We start from the raw sequence: 19,053 nt of genomic DNA, 5'->3' as shown, positions 1-19,053 counted from the left end.
CTGTATAAGTTCAGGTAGCCTTACAAGGTGAAAGTCTGGATGAGTTCACTTTAAAACTGTTTTCCAGTGGGGTGCAGAAAAGTCTTGTTCACCTCGTCCGTTCTGACTTAGATTCCAGTCACATCAGCAAAGGGGACCTAGGTTCCAACTGGAAAAGATCTCACCAAGGGGCTGATGGAGCCCAGTGTGAGGACACGTGCCCAGCAGGCACAAAGCTTTCATCTTCAGGAACAAAACAGAACAAAAAGTCTTAATATGTCCCAAGATGTTCTAGGTATAGTTTTGACTTAGCTCACCCAGGCACCTTAGCAGAGGTTTCCAGGATGTAGACATTTTGGTCAGGAAGGGTTAGAGGATTTGATTTGTTCAGTCTACGTGTAGTAGGCTGAGGACACTAAGCCTTCTTTACCGGGCCGGCTTCAGAACACTTCTCAGCTATACAGCTATACGGGTGTCTCCCACACTCTGGTCAGGCAGGCCTGGTGGCTCCCAGGGCAGCAGTGAAACTGTGTTTGAGGGAGTAGGAACAAAGGTCTGAGGTGTGGGAGTGGGGAGTTGGGGAGTATCTGGCTGGAAGGAGGGAAGAAGTTCCTAGGATGCCACTTCTGTTTGGGGGCCACTCTGTCACCTAAAAGGGAGGCAGTTGGAGAGACACCCCGCTGTGAGCTTTGCACAGCTGTACTGAGTGTGGAGAGGTGCTCACATCTCCTCCCTCTTCCTGAAAAATACTTTTGCATTTGAAAGGTAGCAAAGGAGTGGGTAAATCTGTAACCCAGACAGGGTAGCCTGGAGACTTCCTTGGCTTGTGTGAAGGTACACACAGGTGTGTGTGTGTGTGTGTGTGTGTGGTGTTCCCTTGCGTTTGTGTTCCTGTGTAAAATGTTTGTGTTGGGAGGAGTTTCTAATTACATGTGATGTTTCGATTCCTCCCGTCACAATTGGACTTTTATTGTTTGATTTTGAAATAAGGTCTTCATATTTGGTTCAGGCTAGCTCTAGAGAATTTGGCTTTTTTTTTTTTTTTTTTTTAAGTCTAGGAGCTATCACTTATTAGGGACCTACTATGTGCCAGGGATTGTGCCGAATTATTTTTGTGTAAAAAAATTTGTTTTTATCCTGGTCCACCTAGAGACATCCGAGTAATTTTTCTCCCCATTCGTGTTACGGCAGTGCTGTGTACGCAGCTAGGATTTGCGGGGAGGCGGGGAAGGGTGCTGGGATAGGCAGAGGGCGGGCCCTGCCTCCCTAGCCGCCACCATTTATTTTGACCGGTCAGATGGCGACAGGCTCGCACTAGGACCCAGGCGCCACAGCGCCTCCGTCTGTCCTGTAGGTTCATTCAATCTCCCATACACACAGACCCACACAGCGAGAGCGACACACACTCACACTCACAACCGCACGCAGCGAGGCTCGGCAAGTCAGGCCGGCTCCTTGCCCCGGCGCCTCCTCAGCTCCAGCAGGCCGGGTCTCCCAGGGGGCCCGCAGCTCGGCCGGCCGCGCACCCCGGGACCAGGAGCAGCTCGGCGGACCCCCGTGCCTCCATGGGCAAACGCGGGCGGCCGCGCAAGGAGGCGCGCTGCGAGGGCACGGGGCTGGTCCCCGTCGCGCCCCCGGCCATGCCCCCGGCCGCGGCCGCGCCCCAGCCCCCGGCGCAGCCCGAGGAGCCGGCGGGGGCCAAGCCCCGGTGCCCCTTCTCGGACATTTTCAACACCAGCGAGAACTCGATGGAGAAGCACATCAACACTTTTCTGCAGAACGTGCAGATTCTGCTCGAGGCAGCCAGCTACCTGGAGCAGATCGAGAAAGAAAACAAAAGTAAGTTTGGGGGCCCCGGCTGCTCGCCTGCGCCCAGCTCTTTCTTTCTCGCCCCCTTGTGCGACCCCTGTCGCCTGCTCGGCTCGCCGCCCCCCCCCCGTAACACACACACACACACACACACACACACACACACACACACACGCACCCTCGGCAGTAAAGCCGATGACACCGGAGAAAGGACACGCACGCACGCACAAAGCTGCTAAAGATGTAACAAAGACAGCGAAGGGGAGAGGGAGCCCGTCGGTGCCTTGGTCTGTCGGTCTCCAGCAGGCCCGGAGGACGGCCTGGCCGAGGAGTGGGGAGTGTTGTTGTTTGCTGACAACTGGGCTGCGGAGGCTGCGAGCTCGGCTCTCCGAGGACGCCTTTCTTCCCCTTTCCCCCTTTTCCTTTCCGGAGCCTTCCCCGGCAGACAAGTGTTTTGGTTTGTTTTGGGGATTTTTTTGTTTGTTTTTGTTTTTTTGTTGTTTTTTTTTGTTGTTGTTTTGTTTGTTTGTCGCCCGTTCCAGGGTTGGGTGGGGATTAGAAGCCGAAAGTTGGAAACCGTAAGCAGAGCTCAGGGCTTCCAGAAAGAAAACACAGACACACATTACAACAATAACAACCACCGCCACGGAGCAGCTCTCTTCGCCGTGGACTCCGGCTCTTCCTGCCTACTTCGTTTTTCCTCCCTTCCCACAGCAGGACTGGGCTCGGGCCATCGTGTCCAGAGACACAGTTCCCCTGTGCCACGGCCTCTGGTCCCCTCAAAGAAACAGGCCAGAGGAGCCAGGCAGCGCCAGCAGCACTCCGGTCCTGCGGTCCTGCGCGCGCTGGGGCGGGGGAGGGGGGGCTTGGCGAGGGGGATGTGGCTAAAAGCAAACTTTAGGATTCCGCAGAAACAATAGTTGGGGAAGAAGGTGTGGGCTGTTGTGTGCGTTTTCTTTATTTTCTGAGACTCACAGGGCGAGCAAGGCAAACGCCTTACTGGGTTCCGTCCTCCCCCCTCCCGCACCCCCCCCCCAGGTGGAGACCGATGCTAGGAACCCCACCCGGGCCTGGGCTTCCTCTCTATTTGTTTCATTTCTGTCCCTGCCCGTTGGAACCCCCAGCTCTCGCCAGGCGTTCGACTCAGCTCCCTAACGGGGGCAAGCGTGTGCTGCGTCTCCAGCACCGGCGGGATAATAGCTGTGGGGAGGAAGACCGGGCCGAGGGGGAGAAAGACTCACAGACAAGAGGAAAACGAGATGTGTAATCTGTCAGAACAAGTAGGCGATCAATGAGAGAGACCTGATCGCAACGTGTCAGATCTTGCAAGACCCTCTCCCTATCCCCCCCCCCCCCACACACACAACAGCCTTCAAAACACAAAAACACCTTCATCAAATACACCCGGGCCTATAGGGTTAAAGTAACCGAGTATCGCCAGCGCAATTGTGGGCACAGACTAAGACCAAAACAAGGATTTCTGTCGGGAGGTCTGTGATGCGATCTTTTCTTTGCTCCGAGTGCCTGCCTGGCTCGCCAGAGGCACATCGCAGTCAGGCTGTGTAGCCGAGTCGCTAAGCGATTATTCAACCGGGTGTGTGTGTGTGTGTGTTGGGGGGGGGTGCATTCGTCTGGAGAATAGTTTCTGAAAAGCCCAGGCTAGTAGGGAGCTGGGTGAAGGGGTGGTTTTGTTTGGTGTGTTTGCTTTTGTTGCAGGGGGAGGGGCGCGATTTCTTTAGTTGTCCCCCTCCCGGATCCCCTGTCTCTGGAGTCTGTCCCGTGGCGCCGACTCCGACTCGGAGGCGGGGGTGGCACCCAAAGAGGGCACCTTGGCAATGTGCAGCGAGTCTCATCCCCCACCCCCCGCAACGAAGAATATTAAGGAGGCAGCCAGAGATTCCCCAGCCTCTCGTGTCCACCCCCCCACACTTCATACCCGCAGACAATCGGAGACCTACCCCCCCACCCCACCCCCCGCGCCCTGGCCGCCTCCACCTCCTTGTTTACCCCGTGTCGGGGCTCCGGCGTGGCCACTAGTCACGTAAGCAGAGAGCCGGGCGCGCCCGACTGGGCTGCCCCGCGCGGGGCGGGCCCGTGGTGGCCGAGCCAAGGCTCCAGAGGCCGGGGCAGATGAGGGGTTTCCACTCGGACCCTCTCCCTGGGTGTTCGCTCTGCAAGCCGGCCGGCCGTGGAGAGGGGCTCGAGAGCCTCTGCACCCCAGTCAAAGTCAACTTCATGTGCGTAATCAGCCCCTCGGCCCGCAGCCCCCCCCCCCTCCGACCGGCTCCCCGCGGGAGTATTTTTAGCACTCTCGCGTCTTTTCGCCGCTGCTGTTTGGCTCGAAATGACGTGATGCCAACAGCCCCCAGATTTCCCCGAGAGCGTGGGGCGCTGCGCCGTGCCTGGCTCGGCTGCAGCGACTCGGCTCCAGGCCCTCGCTCCCTCCGCGACAGCTCACGCAATCCAGGGTGACCCTCCCGCAAACTCGAGGAGACCACCCGTCCGACCCCCAGATTATCCACCTTTGCTAACAGAAACGGCTCACTCTGGCCACTTTATTCGCCCCACGCTCCTCCTCCCCCGCGCGGACTGGGTCCCCCCAGTACGGCAAACGCGGGGCCCTGCATCTGTCTCGCTTTATTGGGGGCGCTTCTCCGCGCAGCCGGCGCTCGCCGTTGTTTTCTGCTCGCTGCACACAATGCCCGCGCGTCACGACGGTCCGCGTGTGCACAGCAATAACGCGAGTCGGGGGGCGGGTCGTGCGTGCGCCGGGCTCGGGCACTGCGGGTCGCTCCGCGCGCGCGGGGCTTGTTTTGCTCCAGAGCTCTGCTTTCCGAAACGCTTACATCATTCAGTTGTTGGGGGGGGGGGGGGAGGTAGGTTTGGGCGTTCCAATAGGATTCCAGAATTTCCCTGCCTCTCGCTTTTTGGAGGAAATAAAAACCCTCCTCACTTAGGCTTTGTAGTTATTATGAGGGGGGTGGGTGTCTAGGGGTTTGTTTTGTTTTTTTTTTTTGTTGTTGTTGTTATTTTTATTGTGCGAGTCTTTTTATTTATTTATTTTAGGTCACTGCTGCAAAGGGTACGGCTGGCTGATTCAGGTGCACAACCTCCCCGCCTTCATTTCACCGAGTTCCCCTGTAATCGCTTGATCTCAGTTTCTCCGCCTCCTCCTCCCCCTCCCAGCACTAGACACATGGTTTCCACATGGAGACAAACTTCTTTCCACCGACTGGACTTGACCTAGCTGTACCGTCCAGCCAATCGGTAGCATCCGCCTCTCGTGACGTCACGCGTTGCTGAGGCCGGAGGCTGGGGGGCGGAGCCAGGACGTGGGCCAGGAAATCACTAGGCACTGTAGTGCAGCCAGCTGGTCCAGTCTTTTCTTAAAGGGGCTCTCTTCTCTCAGACAAGTGCCTGCCCTTTCGACTCCATTTCGGGTTCGCTGAGCTGTTCTTGAGATGCGCCAGTAGCGTCTGATCACGCGTTCAACGTTTGGTTTTCAGTGTTTGTAAAGTACTCAGCTTGGCTGGAGCTTGGCTTATTTTCCACTGTAGCCAGAGCTACTTTTTATTGCCTCTTTGAGGTTTCCGTATTGGGAGTGTTCACCGAGTTTTGGCCGCAGTGATGAATTATTTCCATTAGATGGGGTGATTTTTCTTGAGGGAGGAGTTCAAATAGTTACCCAGTGTTGACCCTGTACTGCACGCAAGGGAAGAAATTCCCTAGGTGATATAGGTACAGTCTCCTGAAATGTCACCTGGTATGAATCTATGAATCTCAAAAGCTTCCAGAAATATTTAACACGTAGGCAGTGGCCCTGTTATCACAGACTCGGAAATAGCCTGCGGCATCGTCACCTCTGCGCTTGTCTCCGCAGTTAGAGTGCTCACTGCTCTTGCAGAAGACCCGACTTTCGTCCTCAATACCCATGTTGGGCATCTCGCAGCCACCTGTAAGTCAAGCTCCAAGGAGGCTCAACACCTCTTGCCTCCTCCACGGGCCTTTCCACAGATGTACGAATAACATGCACATATAAATCCTAAAAACAAGCAAGCCCCCCCAGCTCCCCGTAAGTGGAAAAAGTTACAGTGGTAGCCGAGGCCTGGAGGGGAAAGATGGCTTCCAGTGTTTGGGGCAGGTCTTTGGGGGCGGCATCGGACGGGGAGAGTGGTTAGGTGGGAATAGAAGCCACAGTTTACTTTCTGGAGTGGACTGCCTGGGTTTGAGGTAGGGTGTGTTCCCAGGGGAACGGGTAGGCCCCGAAGCAGCTTCTTCCTGTTGGTGTAGGAAGCCGGTGCTGGAAGTTGCTTTGGTGTGGTGTCATTTGGCCCCACCCTGCCTTCCTGACTTAATCTCCTCTGCCTGGCCATGAAACCTCAACTCCAGTCCAGCAGGTCCACCAGCTATCAGGCTTCACAGTCATGACCCTGTGCCTGACTCAGTGGAGGACGCCCTGACTCTCCTCCCCAGGGTTTCTGTGTCCTACCCTTCCTTCACGAAGGAGGCTGATCCCTTCCTCCTCCGTGAAGCCCATGGGCTGTGGCAGCTCACTTGGCGGTACATTTTGAGTCAGATTAGTTGTGAGAGTGTGATGCTTGGCAGCCAGTAGGATCAGAGGTCCACATTCCTACGGTTGTTTGGACACAAGTCACTCGGCCTCTCTGTGGCTGCATTATGTGAACATGATGATACTACCTCCCTTACGTCATCACAGAGCGACGGAGTCGCCGGTTTTACGCCTTTCGAGCTCCTGAAACACTGAGCGTGCTCCACGTATGGTAACTTATGGGGCTGTAGCGACGGCTCAGCAGTTACGGGCTGTGTTGCTCTTAGAGAGGATCTGAGTTTTGTCTCTGGCATACACAATGGGCAGGTCACAACTGCCTTGTCTCTAGCCCCTGGAGATAAGACACCTTCTTTTGACCTCCTTGGGTACCTATATGCATTTGGTACATGCACACACTTACACACACACAAAGAAAGAGAAAGAGAGAGAGAGACAAACAGACAGACACTCACGTGTATACATAATGGTTTAAATAGAAATTCCCCTGAGCTCTCACAATCTTCTACTTGTTCCCACGTGTTATCTGTCTTTGCAGTGAGAACAACAACATCTTGTGTGTGTGTCTCGGTGTGGGATTTACAGATACTCAGTTGCGTGTCGGGTGTGTGTGCGCACGCGTGCGCATCTCTCACGTGTTCCACGTGAAGGCCAGAGGTAGTTTTTGAGCTGGTCTCTTAATAAACTTGGAACTCAGTGATTGGCTAGAATGGCTGGCCAGTGAACTCCTGGGATTTGCCTGTCTCTGCCCCGCCCCCCCGGCACTGGGGTCTCACCGAGGGGCTACACCACATCTGGCTTGTACATGGGGTGTTGGGGACCCAGACTGAGAATGAGTGGAACGTGCTCTCCTCATGAGCCTCCTTCTCAGCCCAATTGTTTGGACCATACAGGACCAGATCACCTATAGGGGTTTCATACGTATCATCTATATAGTAGGCACTTGGTATAGATTTCTTAATGGGTTGCCTTGGCCATTTCTTGGCTATAGATGTGATCAGGTTTGGAGATGGGAGACATGACCAAAGCTGGAAATACTGGGTTCCGAGTGTTTGGGGGCAGCAGGTCCAGGACCTTCGAAAGTAGATAATGAGTCAGGCTGCCTAGCCAGCTGGATCTACAGACTGTCCACAGCTGTGACCTGAAGAATGCATAAGTCCTTGCTTGGAAAGTCCGCCCTAGAGTGACTTGTGCTGAAACGGAGGACATTAATGTTCGAACAGCTTATAGCTCTGTACAAGAGGCATCTTTGGATAAACCCACTGATTCATAATAAACACCCGGTGTCTATTCTGTGATCGCCTTTCCCCCCTGCAAACTGTGGGGTGAATCACAGTGGGGTGAAGAGGTTCGCTTTCAGCAGAGATGTGTGAAGATCATTGCTAAACTGGGCCCCCATTTTGTCCATGTTTTAAACTGAGTTTTTGGATTTGGTTTGAAATGTGGTAGATGGCAGAAGCAGAGGAAAATATTATACCTTTCAGAACTCCAGAGTATTTCCAGGTACCGGGTACCCTGCGAGAGTCACCCAGGCGCTGAAGGCCGGACTTTAGGAAATTAAAGAAGTTGAATTGAGCTGTTGTTGCTATAGAGATTCAGAGAAGGAGGCTCCATCAACTGCAAAGTGGATGCAGGAGGTACTCATGTGTGATCTGTCTCTAACTCCAGCGCTCTCCAAATGCTCACCCGGGAACGGCTCTACATTTGGAGATGGCCAGGCAAACGTCTAGAGGTGAAACCGGAAACTAGAAGGTGCCAGCATACCACAGCTGTGGTTTCCAATCATATCGCTTAGTGGTACCAGTGCTGACTCCCATTTGTTGAATCCTGACAAGGGTTAGCGTGAGGAGCAGCCAGGAGTTATCTCTTCCAGTTCACCACCCTATAGCACGAGCATTTTATTACCTCTGTTCGGCAGTAGGGGTTGAGGAACTGAGGCGCAGGGATACTGGGTAACTTCGCCAAAGGTCATGTGGTGAGTAGGTGGCAGAGCTGTTTGCCACCTGGGCCTCCAGCTCCAGAGCCCACATACACCTTCACCAGATGCTTCACCACTGACACCTTCACCAGATACACGTGTACTCATTTTACAGCCAAGGAATGAAGTCCAGGCGGGTTCGAAGTGACTTGCTTAAGATCACCCAGCAACTTGAAGCAGAGCTGGTATTTGGAACACCCTGTTGATTTTTCCAAACTCTTCCTGTATACACCTTGTGTAGAAAAGTGGGACTTAGGTCACAGTAGCCAACCAGAGAGGGTTAGTTCTCCCTCCCCCACCCCCTCCCCATTCTTAGTTATTCAACTATCCTGGCCTTAACTCAAGTTCGGGGATCCTAGGAAACACTACCCGCCTCCTGTTGCCTTATCCCAAGTCTGTCCTGTGGGCATATTAGAGGACTTGGGGCTGTTGCTATGGTACTGAGACCAACGGTAGGTTCATCAAATGCTGAGTCTTTGGCCAAAAAAAAACAAAACAAAACAAAACAACCCAGAACCAGGTCCCGAGGAAGGGAATTGGCCACAGAGATTAAGATTGGCATCAGTCTTTGTAGCTTGTACAGTTTGAGATCCCCCTGACTCCCCGCCCCACCCCCTATTCCTACCACCACTTTCTATAAATACAGTTGGATAAATATTGATTTAAACTGGGTTTCTGGAGGAGAAACACATGCTTGCCCTGGCTTGGTCTTCACTTAGATACCACCAGCATGTCAGGCCTGACACACCTAAACCTCACACAGCCCTGGCTTCCAAGTGACCCGTTTTGGGGAGGTGAGTTGTGGTTTTGTGGCTTTTCAGTTTTTTTTTTTTTTTTTTTTTTTTTTTTTCCTTCAAGGAAGAGAAGGGGGAAAAAAGAAGCTAAAGGAAGACAACTGAGTAAGAAATGAGACATTCTGCAGAACGAAGGAAACGGTTTTCAGCACGTAGAAACCCCATTCTTTTTTGCCCCCATTTTTAGTTTGGGGCGCAGGAGGTACAGCAGTGTCCTGACCACAGGGGGCCTCAGCAGCCACAGAGAGAGCATCCTCAGGACAGAGCAATGAGGTAGAGAGGCCCAGAGAGGGACAGTGGCTTGTCCACAGTAGCACAGCGGAGGCAGAACAAGGCTTTTCTGTGCCGTGTTCTCATCTGTGTGATAGGAGACTGGGTCATAGATAGACCCAGGTTTTGCTTTTGTTTTTTCAGGTCAGGTGCTCATAAACGCTGCAGCTCTCAAGCCTGGTTTACTGAGCCCAGGGCGTGTCTGCTTATTGCAAAGGTCATTGCAACATTCTTGGTAGTCTTTCAAAATGAAGCTAATTTGACTTTGCTGTACTAAGAAAAATATTTTCCCTCACAGATGAGGGGTGGCAGGGGAGGAGACAGGAGCGGGTGACGCTGCTGGCCATTCTAAGCCTAAACTAGACTCAGTCTGGGGAAGGGAGAGAAGAGAGGAGAGGGAGGGAGACAGAGAGAAAAGGAGAGCCTAGGATGGCGGGGGGGGGGGGGGCAGAAGGGGGCTACTCTCTGGATCTTTTCCAAACGTATGGCATCAACTGCCTCTCACCCCATCGTCTCTGAGTGGCCTGCTCAGAGGTCTTAAAGCCTTCAAAGTCTGGCTTTATTTCTCTGCTTCAGACCAATGGGCACCAGCCACTGTGATCCTGGGCTGGAGGCTCTCAGTCTTTGCTTCCTCATCTGGACAGGATGCTGGGCTGGGCCCCTCACTTGTGAAACATTTTGAAAGCTCAGGTGACTCTTGCTTTAAGCAACAAGTCTCCAGGGGACACATAAACAAGATCTTTTGCAAAATATTCTAGACCAGAGAAATTCCTCCTGAAGGCTTTTGCGGCAACTACTTGAATAAGATGGAGTTACACTGTGGACCAGGAGTTTCTCCCTAAATCAGCTCTGCGCACTAGCCCGTTTATCTGTTAAACTGTTATTTTCGGAGTTTATATTTACCGTAAGGTCGGCACGGTGCTAGGTTCTAGCAGTTGCTGCCTTCGTGCAGTATGTACTTGGTTTCAATGTGAGGATTAAAAATTTTAGTTACCCTTAAAAAAAAGGGTCTCATGTAGCCCAGGCTAGCCATGAAACTCACTCTGTGGCGAAAGATGACATTGGATTTGTGATTCACATTGTGCTGGGATTATAGGCTTGCACCCATATCCAGTTACGGGGTGCTGGGGAATCAAACATAAGCATCAGGCATGGTAGGCAAGTGCCCCCCAACTGAGCCACATCTTTACTCAGGAATTCAGTTGTCTCAAAGTGAGTCCCAACCAACAATGGGGTGCAGGATCTGACTTGAGATTTTTGTCTTTGGCTCTGTTCCCCATAAAGGACAGAATAAAAACACTCCCTGAGGTTCCAAAGGAGTTCCGGTGGTGTACACCTTTAATTTTAGCACTCAGGAGGCAGAGGCAGGCTGGTCTCTGAATTCTAGGCTAGCCTGGTCTACAGAGTGAGTTCTGGGACAGCCAGGCCTACACAGAGAAACCTGTGTGTGTGTGTGTGTGTGTGTGTGTGTGTGTGTGTGTGTGTGAGAGAGAGAGAGAGAGAGAGAGAGAGAGAGAGAGAGAGAGAGAGGAGTTCTTCCTGTGTATTCTCCCCTACCTTAGTCCCCAACTGAACATTTAAAATGCTTTGTGCTTTTATGTTTGCTCCACTAACTTCAATAGATCTGGTGGGCCATCTACACTTGAGGGTCCTTTTTACAAGTCACCACTACCCGTCCACTGCCCAAACAGCACACCCTTGGCCACTCAGCGCCAATGTCTCCTGAGGAACCGAAGCACAGAAAACTACAAAGATAGCCACTGTCCTGAGGGAGGGTGTGATGAGAATTTGAGTTGGCCTCTCTAGTAGCCGAAATTTTTACTTTGTATATTTATTGTTGATACAAGGACACAAGAATGAAGATCCTTTGGAGTTCCAATAGGCAATCCATTGTAATAAAGTAGAGAGCAGGCCCAGGCTATGTAACTTCTAGCCACGGGTGGCACAGGGAGCTGGTGGCCTCCTTGTTTTTATCTTTGAGGAGCCAGAGGTACAGAATGGCCCCCCAGTAACCTCCTACAGCAACCTGACGTCCCTGCCATGCCTCTTAGCCTCTTAAACTCTGAGTGCCTTGCACATAACTTTCCCTCATACTTTTTTTTTTTTTTTTTTTTAACCAACCATGGAATTTAGCGTCATGCAACAAAAAATATCTAAAACAGCCGGGAGCCGAACTCTTGAGAGTGAAGTTCTCCAGTTCAGGTGCTTGTTCTGGCTCAAGTATTAGCCAAATAGAAACCAATGGGCAGTTCTAGGCTGTCTCCTGGGAGTCTGATACCCAGTCTCCCTCCCAAGAGACAAGTGCAGGCTCCTTCCTGTTCTCCAGAGGGATGATGTCAATGCCCTCCTTTTACTGAGCATTTACTATGTGCTGCACAATGCTAAGTGCTCTGCATTAAGTCCTCACAAACATCCCAGAGGTGGGTGCTGTAATTACCTTCATTTTTATAGCTGCCCAGAGCTTCAGCTCAGCAGGGCTGGCTCACTTTCCCAAGGCCACATGCTAACAGCAATAGGGCTGGGACTTAAACCCACTGTTCTTCCTTAGGGGCTTGGCAGAGAAGCCTTAGGGAGCTCCAAGTCAACAAGAAACGGGAGTCTGGAGCGTTCGGGTTACAGGCTGAGGGCTCCAGGAAGACATCTTCTCCCTAGAGGGACTTCCTTTTCTCCCCATTCATCCTAGGGTGGAGGGAAGCAGCCAGAAGCTTGCAGGGTTTTCCCAGCATCGACACAAAAGCCATTCCCTGGAGGCTGATGGTCTGGGGTAGTTTTGCTTGCTTGCTTGAGCCACCCTTGCCAGCACCCTCTGAGAAACTCACCCGACCAGTAGGGCACCTGTGGCACTTCAGGCTGGCTGTCGGGGCTGTCGGTCCACACCCTGTTAGGCTCCAGGACTTTCTGGGACGCCCCAGCTTGTAGGGCAACTGGGCTGGCCGGTGCTTGGCGCCAAGGGCTTCTGCAGAGAAGGCAAAGGACAAAGGCAGTGTGGCTTTCTGAGATGAGCTTGAGGTACCTCCCTGTTGTTGCCGTGACAGTGTGGCCCAGATGGTTCCTGTCACAGGGCACAGGACTAGCCTCCTCCTGTCCTGAGTAGAGCACTAGAAACAAGGGTGATGCTTAATATAACTGGGCTCATGCCAGTCACTTGTTTAAAGTCGTGTTTTCTGCCTCATTTAGGATAAAACCCACACTCCCTGCCATACCTTCCATCTATGTTTTTCAGAGTATAATGATGTTCTGGGGAGGGTGTCCTGGCCTTCCCTGTGTCTTAGCTGCCCACACTCCGTCCTGCATCTGCTAAGTCAGAATCCTCCCCTTTATCACTTAAGCGTCAGTGCGCTCGCTAACATCTTTGTAAATGACACACACATTTTACATCTGTGTGTCAGATGCACGCACCCTGGGTACACAGGGAGCATTCTCATTGGCACACAGTGCTTGGCAAAAGTTCTAGGGCATGTTTGCTGAATGATAACTTTTCTGAGCTAGCTTTTAACAAGGATACCGTTGTCCAGTGGTGGTGGTTCACAGCTGTAATCCCAGCACTGGGGATGCTGAGGCAGGAGAATTTTGGATTTAAGGATAGAGTCCGATACATAGTAACTTTTAGGATACCCTTGGCTGCAGAATGAGACCTGGTCTTGAGAAAAAGCCCCCAAATAAAATGAAACAAAAGCTGAGAGCCGTTGGTGTGGTGAACAGTCTGTATTACAGGATTTGGAGCATCCTTGCTTACTGCTCACTAGAGGCTAGGGGAATCCCGTTCTAACACATCCCAATGCCGCCTAGAGGAATAGGTGAGGATATTGACTTCACCAATTTTTCCTGGCCAAATATGCTGTGTGGGGGGTGGGGTGGGGTAGTGTCCAAAGACCTGACTTTGAATCTAGTTTTTGCTCCTGAGACCTCAAGCAGATATTTTTTTTTACTCTTTCTGGGCTTCGTCTGGAAAACAAAAATCTCAGAGACTGAGTGTTAAAGAGGTGAGGTCTTATTGGAGGAAGTGTGTCACTGGGGTGTGGCGCTTGAGGCTTCAAATGTTCAAGCCAGGCCAGGTGCCACTGTGTCTTCCGGCTGCCTGCAAATTCAGATGCAGGACTCTAGGATATCCCTCCAGCACCCTGTTGGCCTATATGCCACCATGCTTCCTGACATGGTGATAAGGACCAAACCTTTGAACTGTAAGCCAGCCCCAATCAAATGTTTCCTTTTACAGAAAGTTGCCATGGTCACGGTGTCTCTTCACTGGCTAAGACACAGTGACATGGCAGCCAGCTGGTAGGTAAATGGGCTAATTTTGTTCCAGGCTCTCTGGAGACTCTAGAATCAAGGTTGGAGCTGAAAGTGAGGATGAGGCGACATCCATATCTTTGGATGAACAGGAGCCTGCATTTTTGTTGTTAACTGCTGCACATGACGCAGAAGGGGCTAGCCGTGTGACTTAGTGCCCAGGGCCTGCTGGGGCCTACTATGAACCTTCCCCAGCCTGTGCCACCAGGAAAGAGCGGTGATGTCAACAGAGGACAAGGTGCAGGACCCCTCCAGGTCACTTCCTCAAAGGGGAAAGGAGGTTGATGGGACCTGAGGCCATCTTAGCAGTGGGGTTGGCCTCTGGCAGTTTAGTTCAGTTTAGTTTGTTTTTGTTTAAGACAGGACCTTACAGTGTAGCCCTTCTGGCCTGGAGCTGCTATGTAGACCAGGCTGCCTTCAGATCTGCCTGCCTCTGCCTTCTGGAATTAATTCTGGAATTAAAGATGTGTCCCAAGACACCCAGATCCCCCGCGCCCCTCCTCTCTCTAAATGTTATTATTTTTAACAGCTTTAAAATCAAGTCATCTCCAATTGGGGTGAGGGAGTAGTCAATAGGTAGTCAGTAGGTAACTGCCTGCTGCCGCCAGCACTCACAAGGATGTCTGTGTGACTGTAACTCCAGCACTGCATGAGTGGTTGCAGTGGAGACAGGAGGATTACTGTCTTTTGAGCCCACTGTAGCTGTCAGACACACCAGAAGTGAGAGGGCATCGAATTCCATTACAGATGGTTGTGAGCCACCATGTGGTTGCTGGGAATTGAACTCAGGACCTTTGGGAGAATAATCAGTGCTCTTAACCGCTGAGCCATCTCTCTGGCCCCTTGGATTACTGTATTTGTTGGTCATTTAGCTTGGCTGAAAACCAGCTCCAGGTTCAGTGGGAGACCTTGTCTGAGCAGATGCTGCAGACGGTGATAGGCAGGTCCTCCTCTGACCTCTGAATGGGTGTGCATTCAGATGCTTGTGTGCAGGGATACACACATACACACACATAAAAAGAAGTTAATTTTAAAAAAATGGTTTTTTGCACTAGCAAAATCTGATAAACTCAACCACCAAATAGCCAAACAAAAGCAAGAAGAATGAAAATTAGCTGGGATGTTGGTGCATGCCTGCTGTCCCAGGACTTGGGGAGTTGGAGGCTGGAGGAACAGGGCATTCAAGGTCATCCTTGGCTGCATAGGGAGTTTGAGGCCAGCCTGGGCTACATTAGACTCTGTCTTAAAACAAAATGAAAATAATAATTTATTTATTTACTTCTGTGGTGTGTGGGATTGAATCCGGGATCTTGAGGAAAGCAAGGCAAGCTTTTATCGCCAAGCCACACCTCAGTCTTTTCTCGTTGATTCCTGGCCTTGAATATAGGAGAAAAATTCTAAACAAAATATAAATGTGTAGGTTGGAGCAAGGCTTTGGAAAAATACTGACTGACGGTTGGCCAGGTCCTATGCACAGGTGTTGACATCCTGAGATCTTCCAGCATTAATAACTACAAAAACAAACTACAGGGGACGATCCTGTGACACCAGCCTCGAGGTTGAGAAGAGGCCTCAGGAGGCATTCTAGGAAAGGCAGCTGTGGGGTGCTCTGACACCTGGGGGTTGGAGCCATTTCATTAGAGAGGGACCCTGAGGTTGGGTCTGAGGCATGTGGTCATAGCTGCCAGAGAAGCAGCTGACAAAGTAACCTTTCTCTGGGGAAAATGAACCTTAAACAGAAGAAGCAGATTTGGGACCCTTTAAGAATGTAACTTAATTGTAACATTTAAAGCTTTGAGGCTGGAACCCCACAAGTCTGAAAGATCAGAAAACTTAACTCCACTTGAGAGAGAGAGAGGGAGAAGGAGAGGGAGAGAGAGAGGGAGAGGGAGAGAGAGAGGGAGGGGGAGGGGGGGGAATGAATGTGTGTCTGTGTGTGTCCATTTTCCTTTCTTTTAAACATGAGTCTTTCAGAAAAAGAAAATTCGAGAGATGAGGAGGTATCATACAGCTCTAGGCCTAGGTTTCAATTCTTTCCCCACAAGTGTGCCAGCTGTGTGTAGCTCTTGGTAGGTGGACGTACTTCTCTGAGCCTGGATATTCTGAACCGAAGAACATGGCCACTTGGACTGAGAAGTCAGCTTAAGCGTAGAAGCATCCACAACACAAACTATGAAACATTCTCGGGGAGCATTCACTAGCCACCACTTTCAGTAAACCCTCTAAAGGGCTTTACCGCCCCACCAACCCCATGGTGCTCCCCACAAGCTCTGGGAATGAGGTGCGTTCTCCAGGGTGAGCAAGTCACTTAGCAGTGCACATTAACTGAGTCCTGCAATGCAGACGTCTTGGGTCCAAGTACATGCAAAAACAAAACAACAAAACCAGAGGAAGGGGACATTTGAGAGTTTAGTTCACCATTATTATCACCGAAATAATAAGCGGTAATAAGGGCCATTTAATAAAATGTAAAGAGCCCTCGGAGGCAAGGAAGAGGAGGGATGGGAGGAGGAACTGGGGGGAGCGAGCAGGAGGGGAGATAGCGACTGGAGTGTAAATAAAATAAAATTTAAAAGCCTCTTTTCTAAGGCAAGAGATGGGTCAGAATGGAAGTCAGGTGCAGCTGTTTGAGCCAGTGGTCTGATCTCACTAGAAAAACCAGAGTTAAAAACAAACTTCCAGATTCAGCGATCTGGGATTACCCACCGCCTCCTGTGCCGCTACCCCCTCCCTGTCCTCTCCCTGTCTCCCCAGCCTGGGCACCTGGGTCGCTTGGTGCGTTTCCATGTGGTTGGGAAGTCAGCCGGCAGCCCTGGCGACTGGAGCCCTGGGAGACCGCAGCCACCTCTCGGGTTTAGCATTACGTCATCCCTTTAGACCCAAATTTATCTCGGCTGCACGCAGCCCCGCTGCTCTGCTCCCGAGCTGCCGCTGACTTGAGAGCTTACGCACAAAGTTAGACAAGGCTGACTCACTGGGCAGAGCCAAGGTTTTCTGTGGCTCTTCACGTTTCTGGGCCCTGGAGGAAGAGAAGAGGCTGCTGTCTTCACGTGGGAGCAGGGCGAGGGTGGAAAAATGGGTAACTGTTATATAGTTGATTTCTAAAACCTCGGAACTGATGCTCCCTCGTGCAATCCTTGATGATCTGAAAGCCTTAAAGATTATTGCAGAAAGCTGTGCCTACTCGGTAAGCACTTTGGAGATTTAGATCCGGAACAACCCCAGTGTCCCTAACAATGACGATGGACTTGTAACTGAACTCGGCTGTGCCTCCTTTCTCCGTGTCACCTGTCTGCATGCAGCACGATACGCTAATCAGCCTCCATGCGTGCGTTTGCAGTACTTCACTTGGAAATTTCCATCTACCAAGCTGAACTAGCAGTTGAAGGGGCAGGAAGGACCCTAGGCGTAGGGAGCATGGAGAGCTCGCCTGCCTCTTGAGAGACAGATTGTCCCCATTTTCCCTCGATTGTGGCAGAGCTGGGGGACGTTTGCAGTTTTCAAATGGAGAGGGAGAGGGGGAGGGATGGAGGGACGGGAACTGGAGACTGGGACTGTCCCAGCTCTTGAATCTATAGATGAAACTCTTGCTTTCCTGTTTTCCCAACCACCTTTGTAGTGCAAATTGGCTTCAGCTGAACTAAAGCAAAGCCATGGCTGCCTCTGGGCTCCTCCTGGCTAACACAGGGCTTGGTGTGTGTGTGTGTGTGTGTGTGTGTGTGTGTATTGCAGCCTGTTCATTTGCAAATAAAAAAGGCTGGAGATTTCTGTACGTGTCGTGTATCAGCCCACTGTCACCAGTGCCGCTTGGTGACTCTTGTGGGGTCAGCGGTGACACCTATCCAGCCTTTCTTCACTGACCTTCCATTTGGCTCTATACCATGATCAACAAATCTAAAGGCATTTTCGATTCATGGTTTTACACCATTTCTCGACTGCATGCCACACAGGTTTTCCCTGTCAGTGGGTACTTTAGACTATCAGGTGCTATGGAAGTGACACATTCCCAGAGCCCTTTGGAATTTGGAGTTGAATACTTTGAGGAATTCTACTGGTGGTGAAAGTGAACTTTTAGACTCATAATCTGTCTTTTCTTCCTTCTTCCCAACCCAGACAAAGTCTCACAAAACAGCCCTGGTTGACCTGGAACTGATTCAACATGTAGACCAGGCTGATCTTGAACTCACAGAGATCTGTCTTGTCTGTCTCCCGAGAGCTCTGGGATTAACGGTACCAACACACCTGGCCTTACAGATTTTATTTGCAACTAACAGGTGTTCTGCGTGAACGATGTTAGTTTGTTTTTGTTTGGGGGACAGGATCTTTCTGTGTAATTCTGGCTGTCCTGGAACTCATAGAAAACTGACTGTATGTGCCTCCTGAATGCTGGGATTAAGGGTGTGAGCCACCACACCTGGCAGAGTGAATGATTTTTTTTTTTTTTTTTAAAGTGAGGGACATAATTTCTTCCTACCTCTACCTAGTCATGTCCTTGGCTGAGATGGGGTGGTTGTTACCAGAACATAATGGGGAACCCCATATGGCCTAGCCAACAGCTGAAAAAGCACAGTATCTTCTTCAACGTCTAGAAAAGTCCCCCACCTCCACTGTGGCCTGTGAATACTTACTTCTCCTTTTAGGTCTCCCTGAATTTGACGAACATTTCTTAAATGTTGTGCCGAGTGGAATATTAAAGGGGCTGACAGAATTTTGCTATTTGTGACAGAGCAAGAGATCCATCCAGAGATGGATTTTCTTTTCTTTGCAGTAGCCAAAAACATGACCACAGGAAGGGAACATTGTCTCCTCACCAAGGGCTCTGTCATTTTGGATGTCCACCGGCAGCAGGTAAACACAGAGAGAGACAGGTCATGGCTAGTTCCTACAGCTCCCAGCTTGCTCCTAGAGCTGGCTGCACCCCCAGCCATCTTGTGTTTCCTTCCCCCAGATAGATAGTTCTCAGTCAGCAGTGGCTTTGTGTCCCAGGGAACCTGTGGCAATATCTGGAGGCATTTTGGTTGTCACGCCCAAGGGTGGTGGTGTGCTGCTGGCATCTAGTGGGTGGAGGACGGGGTTGCTGCCAAGCAATCAGCAGTGCACAGAACAGAACCCAGCTCCAAGAAGGAACCACCCGGCCCAACGTCTCCGTAATGCCAAGGGTCAGACATCCATTAGAAGTGGGACTTAGAAAGAGGGTGACTGTTGAGCAGCAAGTGGCGGCTTGTGAGTAAGCTCTTGTTATTGTCCCTGATGTCAGTTTCACTTCAAGAGAGGAGAGCCAGGGAGGAGCAGCCATCACTCCTAGAAAGCACTGAGTGATGGGAGTATTCGTTCCATTTAGACTTCACAATGACACTACATATGTG

General features: G+C 51.2%; 1 protein-coding gene across 1 annotated transcript in view; it reads left to right on the top strand.

Annotated features, from left to right (window-relative positions):
• Positions 1 to 1,374: 1,374 nt before the first annotated feature.
• MXI1 (MAX interactor 1, dimerization protein) overlaps positions 1,375 to 19,053 on the top strand; it is a 58,498-nt gene continuing 40,819 nt past the window's right edge. Inside the window, exon 1 of the mRNA XM_080911236.1 lies at positions 1,375 to 1,818. Coding sequence (XP_080767362.1) covers positions 1,545 to 1,818 — 274 coding nt within the window. The 5' untranslated portion in view covers positions 1,375 to 1,544. The remainder of the gene's footprint in view (positions 1,819 to 19,053) is intronic.

This window comes from Micromys minutus (assembly GCF_963924665.1).
Source record: "Micromys minutus genome assembly, chromosome: 2".
Lineage (NCBI taxonomy): Eukaryota > Metazoa > Chordata > Mammalia > Rodentia > Muridae > Micromys > Micromys minutus.
This window is presented reverse-complemented; position numbering and strand designations above follow the sequence as displayed.